The sequence below is a fragment of the Pseudonaja textilis genome, unplaced genomic scaffold (assembly GCF_049901715.1).
Source record: "Pseudonaja textilis isolate UNSWEBS1 unplaced genomic scaffold, rPseTex1.2 PTEXSCF56, whole genome shotgun sequence".
Classification (NCBI taxonomy): Eukaryota; Metazoa; Chordata; class Lepidosauria; order Squamata; family Elapidae; genus Pseudonaja; species Pseudonaja textilis.
This window is the reverse complement of record NW_028262949.1, coordinates 56113-67515: the sequence shown is the minus strand read 5'-3', so window position 1 is coordinate 67515 and position 11403 is coordinate 56113. Positions and strand designations below refer to the sequence as shown.

At 48.9% G+C, this 11403-nt stretch overlaps 1 protein-coding gene across 1 annotated transcript in view; it reads right to left on the bottom strand.

The window, feature by feature from the left end:
- The window catches only part of LOC113452226 (H-2 class II histocompatibility antigen, E-S beta chain-like), a 23151-nt gene extending 12851 nt beyond the window's left edge, over positions 1 to 10300 (bottom strand). The window contains exon 1 of the mRNA XM_087919217.1: positions 10142 to 10300. Within this exon, the coding sequence (XP_087775343.1) occupies positions 10142 to 10226 (85 nt within the window). The 5' untranslated portion in view covers positions 10227 to 10300. The remainder of the gene's footprint in view (positions 1 to 10141) is intronic.
- Between the last annotated feature and the right edge of the window lie 1103 nt (positions 10301 to 11403).

The window sequence follows — 11403 nt, the reverse complement described above, 5'->3', positions numbered from 1 at the left end:
CTGACCTCCAACTAGTTTGAGTAGGCATCGACGATGATTGAAAATGTATATCCCTTTGTGGGTCCGGTGAAGTCTATGTGGATCCTTCACCCGGGGCCTCTGGGTGTCTCCCAGTCAAGGACCCGTGCTAAAGGGGGGGGGGGTAGGTCTGGACATCTGGCATTTATTACATGTTTTTACCCATGTTTCAATATCTTTGTCTATTCCTGGCCACCAGACGTAGCTTCTGGCCAGGGACTTCATTTTTACCATGCCCGGGTGTCCTTCATGTAATATGTTCAGCACGTGTTCCTGTAATTTTCTTGGAACAACAACCCTATCCCCCCACAATATACATCCCTTTTCAATTGACAGCTCAGTTTGCCGGGTTCTGAATGGTTTAAAAGTCTCATTTTTGTCATTTTCCAGCCAGCCCCATCCCACCCAGTTCAAGAGTAGTGCGTCTTTTGCAGTTTCCCTTTCAATGTCCAATGCGGTGATGAGCAGGTTCGATATTGTTTCAATTTGCAGGGTGCGTGTGGTGGGAGCTAGGTAATTGTCATGGTCTGGTAAAGGTGAGCAGCTCAGTGTATCAGCATGGGGTATGGCTTTTCCTGGTCGATAGACGAGCTTGTAGTTTTAGTCTGCAAGAAATTCTGACCATCTTGTCATCCTTGGAGACAGGATGTTAGGGGTGGCTCTGTCTCCTGCCAGAATTCCTAACAGTGGCTTGTGGTCGGTAATTAAGGAAAATGTCCTACCATAAAGGTATTCGTGAAAGTGTTTTACCCCTGAGATAGTGGCCAAGGCTTCTCTGTCCAGTTGGCTGTGGTTTCTTTCGGCTTTTGACAGAGTTTTGGAATAAAAGGCGATCGGTGCCTCTCTGCCATCAGGTAGTACGTGGCTAAGTATTGCGCCTACGCCGAATGGTGAAGCATCACAGGTGACAGTCAGTGGTAGCGTGTCGCTATATTGGATTAATACAGATTTGGATGTTATTAAGTCCTTAATTCTTTGGAATGCAGCTTCTTCTTGTCGGCCCCATGCCCAGATGGCTTTTTTATCGAGTAGTCTGTGCAGTGGTTCCGTTATTGTTGCCTTCTGTGGCAAAAAGACATTGTAAAAATTAATGAGTCCCAAGAATGCCTGCAAATACATTTTGTTTTTGGGTCTGGGTGCCTCTTTTATTGCTCATATCTTTTTTTCAGTGGGGTGGATTCCTGCTTCATCAATAAGGTACCTTAAAAACTCGACCTGATTTGTGGCAAGTTGGCATTTTTCTTTTTTGACCTTTAGTCCTGCTTCTCTAAACCTTTGCAAGACTGTCCTTAGTCGATCCTTTAGTTGTTTTTTATTTCCGGCGGATACCAATACATCATCAAAATAGGGAACCACCCCTTTTAGTCCTTGGAGGAGGCGGGGTTAAGGGCTGGGAGACTTCAGAAGTGGGAGGCTAGATGTCTTCCTGGTGTTCCCTCCCCTCATTCCCCGCCCCCCCCAAAAGGAAGAGAGAGCAGGAGGTGTGGATATAACCTTCCCTCCAGCCCTCTCCCCACCATTCCTCCCCCTGGAGATTCAATGTTCCCTGCAGAGAGAAGATCTGCTCAACCAGTGGACCTTCTGACTGCTCTCCTCCCCGCTCTGCTGTCTCGGAATCAACCGGCAATTGTTGATATGCCTGCACGAGATTGAGCTTTGCAAAAACTTTTCCTCCCCCCAACAAGTGCAAGAGGTGCTGGACTACTGGAACGGGGTATGCTCTCTGCTGTAGTGCGTGGTTCAGGGTGGCCTTATAGCCACCACAGATGTGCACAGACCCATCTGGTTTCACAGGAGTCAGAATCTGGGTTTCCCATCTTGCATGGTTGATTGGCTCTAGCACCCCTTGTGCGATGAGTTTGTTCAGCTGCTCATTGATTTTTGGCTTTAATGCAAAGGGGACGTATCTGGCCTTTAGCCAGATGGGGGCTATGTTCAGGTTTAGGCTAAATGAGATAGGGGTCCCACGGTACCTGCCTTGCGTCCCATCGAATACGTCCTGGAACTCCTTCATCAGGCTTGCTTCCCAGTCTGTCTCAGTGACGCTGTTAATTCCTGTCACTTCGATCCCCAAAGGCACGAACCATTCTAAACCAAGCAGGCTGGGGCGGTCTCGGTCGATGATGGTCAGTGGAAGAACTTCAGTGTGCTTCTTGAATTTTATCTTGAAATGTTCCAGTCCAGCTACCAGAATCTTGTTTCCTTGGTAGTCTTTTAACGTCAGGCTTTGCTCTTCGAGTTCTTTTCGTCGTATGTCTGGTATCAAGCTTTTTATTGTGTTCCATGATACCATTGACAGATACGAGCTGGAGTCCACTTCCATTTCACATGGCTCTCCCTCTATTTTGACGTTTATTTGAACCTTCTTTGCATCAGTTGCTCTGGCATTCCCAATAATAATCGTCTGATGTGTTTCTTCCTTCTCGTTGAATCACTGACTTCTATTTTCCTGGCTCCAATAGGAAAACAGGGGTGCTGCCTCATCTTTTTGGACTATAGCTCTTTTTGTTTCGGCAGACCTTTGCAAGGTGCGCCCGTTTTTCGCAGTGTCTGCAGATGGCGTCCAGAAAGCGGCACTCAGAACGCAGGTGATTTCTTCCGCATCCAGCACACTGAAAATCAGGTTTCGTTCCTCTTTTTCTCGCTGGTTCCATTCTGACTGGAGCCTATGTACCTCTTCGTCTTCGTCCTCAGAGTCGGTTGATGACTCAATGTCTTCATGGTGGGTGGTTGCGGTAGTGTGTTTCTGGGTACCTTCTGCTTTCTTTTCTCTGCTCTGGCTTGGGCTGTTGGACGTATTCATTTGTTTCATTTTAGCCACAGATTTTTTTGCTGCTTCAGCTGCGGTTGCCTCAGCGATGGCTTCATTTATGGTGATGTTGGGTCAATTTAGTAGTTTGCTCTGGAGGGTAGCGTCTCTTAATCCAAGGACCACACGGTCTCTCATGGCTTCGTCCATGTTGAGAAATTCACATGCTCCTCCAATGTCCCTTAGTGCTGCTACGAAATCCCTGATACTTTCGCCTTCTCGTTGATCCTGTTCATAAAATTCATGTCTTCGAATAAGATTGGAAACAACAGGCACGTAATGGGCTCTCAGCATCCGGTTCAGGTCCGGCCATGCCATCTGTTTGACATCACGCGGTTTTGCCAATGCTTTGGCCATTTTACAAATGGTAGGTCCGCAATGCATCAGGAATACGGCTCTCTTCCTTTGGTCCGTGATTCCTTGTAGTTCGTTACTCTCTAGGAACATCAGGAACCTGTCGATATATGATTCCCAGTCCTCTTTGGCTGGGTTGAATGATGCGGGTGGTGAATTATTTCCGGCCATCTCTTTGACTTCTTGGCTCTCTTTGCCACGTGCTTACAGTCTTTGTCCTCTCAATCCCACCTTCATCACCAGTGTTCTATTGCCAGAACAAGATAGACTCAAGACCGGAGTTGAGTTCAGCTCTTTATTTAACTGTCAGTAACTTCAACTAAATTCAACTAAATTCGAGCTGCGGCAGCCTCTTTTATAGCGGCTGCTCGTGGCTCACATCCAATGGCATCATTTTAAACCTCCTGCTGTTTATGCGGCCAATCGTAATATGTTGCTAACCAATCGCTAGGCGGTAGTGATTGTCCAATCGGAACATAGTATTACGAGTATGCAAATGTCTACAGGGGGGACCTTCCTTTGAGAGACTGATGGGAGACACCCCTGGAGGAGGGAGGGGGGACTCTCTCACTCTCAGGGGGAGGCAGACTGGGCAGGGAGGAAAGAAAGGGGGAGGCGAGGAGCTTCCTTAAGGGACTCCCCCATCCCTTCTGAGCGGGGAGGAGAGCAGTCAGAAGGTCCACTGGTCGAGCAGATCTTCTCTCTGCAGGGAACATTGAATCTCCAGGGGGAGGAACGGTGGGGAGAAGGCTGGAGGGAAGGTAATATCCATGCCTCCTGCTCTCTCTTCCTTTGGGGGAGGCGGGGAATGAGGGGAGGGAACACCAGGAAGACATCTAGCCTCCCACTTCTGAACTCTCCCAGCCCTTAACCCCCCATTCCTGGGATTCCACCCCAAATCTTCTTCTTCTTCTTGCCCAAATCTTCTTCTTCCCCAAATCTTCAGCCCATGCATCTCCCTTTGGGTGACTGTCGGGGATCCCCACCTGTTTCCTTTCCCCCTCCCCCAAAAGACCCCCTGCAGCCCCCCCAACAGCCTCTCAAAGGGAGGGTCTCTAGCCCCCACTCACTAAAGGGGGAGCCACTTTCAGAGGAGCAACTCAGAGCCCCCCTCCCTCCATTTCCCCCTCCCCCTCCAGGTCCCGATAGAGACAGTGAGGGATGATAGGGGTGGGGGGGTTCTTGGTCCCCTCCCCAAATTCAGAGCCTTCCTCAGAAGGGACCAACGCTCCCCTCTTGCCTGACCCTCAAAGCCTCAAATCTGAAATTCAGAAGAAAAAGCAAATATTCTGCAGAAGCCAAATTTTTTTGGCTCTTTTTCCTTCTGGGGCTTCACGGTTGAAAATGCCTCAGTTTCCCTCTTTCGCTTTCGCTTTTCCTTCCCTGCCTCTTTCCAGGCAGCCCGCTCTGACCCAGACAATCGGGGGGCGGGTTTACAGAGGGGCCCAGCTGCAACCTCCACCTTGGTTACAATTGGAGAACAAGGGAGGGGCCCCTCTCCCTCTTCCTGGGGGGCAATACGGTTAGGGAAGGTTAAGGAGACTGTAGTGTACTTGTTTTACAGACTTGTAATACTGCATTCCTATTGGACAGATACCATTGCTGGGTGATTTGTCGATAACAACAAACCTGATTGGCCACCTAAGCGGCGGGAAGTTTAAATAAACATCATTGGTTGCGAACCGCGAGCAGCTGCTATAAAAAGGGCTGCCATGGGTCAACTTTAGTTGAAGTTACTTGGTTATTGAATAAAGAGCTGAACTCAACTCCGGTCTCAAGTCTGCTTTGTTCAAGTGATAGAACACTGGTGACGAAGGTGGGATCGAAGGAACAAAGACCGTAGCACATGACAAAGAAGCCGAAAAACCAATGAGAGGGCCGGCAAAAATTCGCCACCCACACTATTCAACCCAGCCGAAGAAGACTGGGAATCTTATATTGACAGATTCCTGATGTTCCTGGAAAGCAATGAACTACAAGGAATCACTGACCAGAGGAAGAGAGCCGTATTCCTGACACATTGTGGCCCGACCATTTTTAAGATGGCTAAGGCATTAGCGAAACCGCACAACGTCAAACAAATGGCATGGCCAGACCTGAACCGAATGCTGAGAAACCATTATGTGCCTGTTGTGTCCAACCTCATTTGAAGACACGAGTTTTACAAACGGGATCAATAAGAAGGCGAGAGTATTGGTGATTTTGTAGCAGCACTAAGAGACATTGTGGGGGCATGCGAGTTCCTCAACATGGATGAAGCCATGAGGGATCGTATAGTCCTTGGATTGAGAGATGCCACCCTGCAGAGCAAACTACTAAACCGACCCAATATTACCATAAAAGAAGCCGTCGCTGAAGCAACCACAGCTGAAGCAGCAAAAAAATCCACGGCAAAAATGAAACAGATGAATACAGCCAACAGCCCAACCCAGAGTAAAGAAAGGAAGGCAGAAGGTACCCAGAAACACACCACCGCAACTACCCACCATGAAGACATCGAGTCATCAACCAACTCTGAGGAAGACGATGAGGAGGTAAACAGACTCCAATCAGAGCGAAACCAACGAGAAAGGAGAAGTAGGAAACCTGATTTCCAATGTGCAGGATGCGGAGGAAATCACTCACTATCGGAGTGCCATTTCTTAGATGCCATCTTTAGGCATTGTGAAAAATGGGGGCACATTGCAAGGGTCTGCCGAAACAAAAAGAACTATAGTCCAAAGAGGAGAGGCAGTACCCCCCGCAGAACTAAGGAGAAGCAAACCAGAAGTCGATGGAACAAAGAAAATAGAAGCCAGCGACTCCATGAGAAGGAAGAAACACACCAAACGCTTATTATCGGGAACGCCAGAGCAACAGCTGCTAAAAAGGTTCAAGTAAATGTCAAGATAGAAGGGAACCCCTGCGAAATGGAAGTGGACTCCGGTTCGTATTTGTCAATGGTATCATGGAACACAATAAAAAACTTGATACCAAACATACGATGAAAAGAACTCGAAGAGCAAAGTCTAATGTTAAAAGATTACCAAGGAAATAGAATTCCGGTAGTCGGATTGGGACACTTCAAGGTAAATTTCAAGAAACACACTGAAATTCTGCCACTGACCATCGTTGACCAAGACCGCCCAAGCCTGCTCGGTTTAGAATGGTTCGTGCCATTGGGAATCGAAGTGACAGGGATCAACAGCATTGCTGAAACAGACTGGGAAAAAGATCTGATGGAGGAATTCTGAGACGTTCTTGATGAAATTTTAGGCAAGTACTGTGGGACCCCTATTTCATTTAGCCTAAACCTGAAAATAGCCCCCATCAGATTAAAAGCCAGACGCGTTCCTTTTGCGTTAAAGCCAAAGATTGATGAGCAATTGAACAAACTCATTGTGCAAGGGGTGTCAGAGCCAGTCGACCATGCCAGATGGGAAACCCCGATTGTGACTCCCATGAAACCAGATGGGTCCGTGCGCATCTGCGGTGGCTATAAGGCCACCCTGAACCACGCATTACAGCAGAGTGCATACCCCATCCCCATAGTCCAACATCTTTTGCATTCGTTGGGGGGAGGAAAAATCTTTGCAAAACTCGATCTCACACAGGCATGTCAACAATTGCCAGTTGATTCTGAGACAGCAGAGGCACAGATTATCATAATGCACAGGGGGGCTTTTAAATGCAACAGATTACAATTCGGTGTCAGTGTAGCCCCCGGTGTGTTCCAAAGCCTGATGGAATGCCTCCTTCAGGGACTAAAAGGAGTAGTTCCCTATTCTGATGATGTATTAATATCAGCCAGAAATAAAAAACAACTAAAGGACCGGCTGCGGGCAGTTTTGCAAAAGTTTAGAGAAACAGGATTAAAAGTTAAAAAAGAAAAATGCCAACTCACCATGAATCAGGTGGAATTCCTGGGCTATCTTATTGATGAATCAGGAATCCACCCCACACCAAAAAAAAAATAAAAAAATGAGCAATTAAAGAAGCACCCAGACTCAAAAACAAAATGGATTTACAGGCATTCTTAGGACTCATTAATTTTTATAATGTTTTTTTGCCGCAGAAGGCAATGATTGCGGAACCACTGCATAGACTACTCGATAAAAAGGCTGTTTGGAAATGGGGTCAACAAGAAGAGGCTGTGTTCCAAAGAATTAAAGACTTAATTACATCTAAATCAGTATTGATCCAATATAGCAACACGCTTCCACTAACTGTCACTTGCGATGCTTCACCGTTCCGTGTAGGCGCAATACTGAGTCACACACTCCCTGATGGCAGAGAAGCACTGATCACTTTTTATTCCAAAACACTATCCAAAGCCGAAAGAAACTACAGTCAACTGGATAGAGAAGCTTTGGCTGCCATCTCGGGGGTAAAACGCTTTCACGAATACCTTTATGGAAGAACATTTTCTTTAATTACAGACCACAAGCCACTGCTTGGAATCCTGGCGGGAGACAGGGCCACTCCAAACATCTTGTCTCCAAGAATGACAGGGTGGTCAGAATTCCTGGCAGCCTACAATTACAAACTCATCTATCGGCCAGGAAAAGCCATAACCCACGCCGACGCATTACATGATGATGACCCGGCACCGACAAACACCCTGCAAATTGAAACGATATCGAACCTACCACTCACTGTATCGGACATCACAAGAGAAACCACTAAAGATGCACAATTGGCCTGACTCCTGAACTGGGTAGGGAGGGGTTGGCCAGAAAACGAAAAAAATTAGACTTTTAAACCGTTAAAAAACTGCCAAACTGAACTGTCAATTGAAAAAGGATGCATTTTGTGGGGGGATAGAGTAGTTGTTCCACAAAAATTAAAAGAAGATGTACTGAATATGCTACATGAGGGACACCCTGGCATGGTGAAAATGAAGTCCTTGGCCAGAAGCTACGTCTGGTGGCCAGGAATTGACAAGAACATCGAAAATTGGGTAAGAACCTGCCACATGTGTCAGTCGTCCAGACCTACCCCCACTTTAGCACCGATCCTTGACTGGGAGACACCCAGAGGCCCCTGGTCAAGGATCCACATAGACTTCACCGGACCTACAAAGGGGTATACGTATTTAATCATAGTTGATGCATACTTGAACTGGTTAGAAGTCTGCATCATGAGTTCAACAACGACTGAAGCTGTCACCAAACAACTAAGAAAACTTTTCACCACCCACGGTCTACCAGATGTAGTAGTATCGCAGGGGTGCCCAACCACTGGGCCCTGGACCAGTACCGGTCCGTAGATCATTTTCTACCAGGCCGCCAGTTTGCTGGGCACGGCCATCTTGTTTCGATGAGAAAGTGCTTCCAGGTGAGCTTTTCCGGTTGGAAAGCGGTGTTTGGGTCCTAAAGGAATCCTCGCGCCTTAGTTTCATTGAAGGGGGGGGCGGCTTCGAACGAAGAGCCATCCCAATGGTGGAGGAGATTAAGAAAGCACAAAAAGGTACAAAGGAGGAGTTGAAGGTGGCGGGGAGAAACGAGGGACGGCTGGCTGGCCAGTCGCTCAGCTTGCCTTGCCTTGTTATGCATGCTGATGCCTGTACCGGGCCGCAGATCATTTTGTGATGCTGGTACCGGGCCGTGGTACAAAAAAGGTTGGGGGCCACTGTAGTATCGGACAATGGGCCACAGTTTACAGCTTTAGCTTTCAAACAATTCCTTGCAGAGCAAGAAATACGACATGCTCTGACAGCGCCAGCTCATCCAGCGGCGAACGGAATGGCAGAACGCATGGTTCATTACACGAAAGAAGCATTAGAAAAAATCGAGGGAGGCAACATGCAAGACAAAATCAACACCATGCTAACCATCCAACATATAATGCCATGCACATCAACAAACAAGAGCCCAGCTGAACTGTTAATGGGCAGAAAATTGCGCTCATTTTTGGACAGACTACAACCAACTTACAACCCCGAAAAACCACCAGATTCCTCAAGTAAGCACCGCACATTTATACCAGGCGACCTGGTATACGCAAAAAATCTTACCAGAGAACTGTTTTGGCTACCGGCTACAATTACACAAATTACGGGCCCACGATGATATTGGCTAGAAACATCAGACGGCAGATCGTGGAAGCGACACATTGATCAATTACGGTCTAGATACATCGAACGAAACACCGACACACCCCAAAGCATAGAAAAGGCATACCCACAAGAACAAACTAACAATAATTACAAAAATAGGGGGGGGGACCTTTAAATAATAAAGGAAAGGAAAACTCCCCTTTAACAAACCACCAACCAGAAATGGAAAACCCACAAAGAAATAAAAACTACTTACCAACAGACGATGTCCAAAGAAGAGAGCTGAAGAAAATCCAGGAAAGGAGCAGCCAAGCTGACTCAACCAACCCGCACACATCCGAAAAGATCAACAGCACCAATCCAACAAACCCAAGGAGTGGCATGGCTGGGTCATCCTTCCAGGAGGTTCCAAAGAGAAGAACGGGGAAGACGGCGGGCCTGACCGAACTGGCCGAGGAAAACGCAGAGACTGAACTGCGCAGGTCAACTAGGACACACAGAAGCCCCGCCTATTTACGCAACTACGTCACGTAACGTTAGATCAAACCAAAAAGGGAGAGGTGTAGTGTACTTATTTTACAGACTTGTAATACTGCATTCCTATTGGACAGATACCATCTCTGGGCAATTGGTCAAAAACAACAAACCTGATTGGCTGCCTAAATGGCGGGAAGTTTAAATAAATGCCATTGGTTGCGAGACACGAGCAGCTATGAAAGGGCTGCCGCGGCTCGACTTTAGTTAAAGTTACTTGGTTATTGAATAAAGAGCTGAACTCAACTCCGGTCTCAAGTCTGCTTTGTTAGAGCTATAGAACAGAGACCACGCAGAGATCGAATGTTGGAGGCTCTGGAGACCCACCAGCTTCCTTCCCACTCCGGGTCCTTCCCACCCGCTACTCCCTCGCCCAGCCCCCTCCTTACCAGGGGTCTCCTTCCCCCCTTCGCTTCCGGGGATCCGGCCCAGCGCTCCCACCAGCAGCACCAGCGAGAGCCCAGCCAAAGCCATGGATGCCGCCCCACAAGCGCCCGCAAAGACAGGCGAGAAGGACGCGGAGGCTCCTGTTCCACAAGAAGGAATCGGAGGGTCTGAACTGGAGAAGGCGGAGTTTTCTCCTCACTTTGGACCTGGGAGGTACAGAAAGAGCAGGAGTACCAATGAGAATCCTCCCTTCTTGCAGCGTCATCGGTCTCCGGGCAGAGTCTCCCTTGACTTCAGCCGATGCAGGAGATAGTCCGGCACAGAGAGAGAAGCGGAGAAAGTGGGAGGGGGATCCTTGCAGACTTGGGGGGCTGCATTAATCTAGGGGGTCTTTCCTGCCGGCTCCATGGAGGAGGGGCTGGGGGGGGGCAGAGGGCTTCTGTGGGGGAGGGCCGACGGGGAGAGGGAGGCTCAAAGAGACCTTAGAGATCTTTTAGTGTGCCCCCCCCGGCCGAGGCAGGAGCCCTTATTCCACCCCGGACAAACGGCCGTCCAGCCTCTTCTGGAAAACCTCCAGGGACGGAGCCCCCTAATTCCAGGTGGGGAAGGGGCTGCTCCATTGATCCATCGGTTCTCCCGTCCAGGAAATCCCCTCTGATCCCTTCCAGGTCGGATCCCCCTCGGAGGCTTCGGACGATCCCATTTCCCCTCCCAGGGGGATTCATCTTCTCCGGGCTTCTGTGAGCTGAGGGGCGATCCTTGGAGACGCTGCCCCACTCCGGGATCTGCTTCTGGGATCCCAGGTGAGCGAGGGAGAAGATCCCCAGGGCAGGAGGGGGACTCCGGTCGCTCTTCCCCTCCAGGAAGGGTCACAAGTGGAGTTTCCCCCCACCCAGAGCCCACCCAAGACCCCCGATCCCCGCTTCTCTTCCGGCCCAAGCCCAGAATTCAGGCAGGTTCCCCATCTGAGCAGCGGCTCTTCCTCGGTCCTCTCCCCAATTCTCAGCCGGAGGACAAAGGACTCTCCCCGCAGGCTCCCCCGAAATAAATCTCTCTCTTTCTCTCTCTCTCTCTCTCTTCTCTCTCTCTCTCTCACACACACACACACACACGCGCGCGCTCCACACACATCTTCTTCTTCCAACCCTCATCAGCTGCAGTGGCGCTTCGGTTCCGCTTCCCCAGCCTGAAGTTTTGGGCTCCTCCGAAGCGGAACTGAGGAACTAGCCAGGATCCAGCAGGCAACAAGCCTCTATTCTTTAGG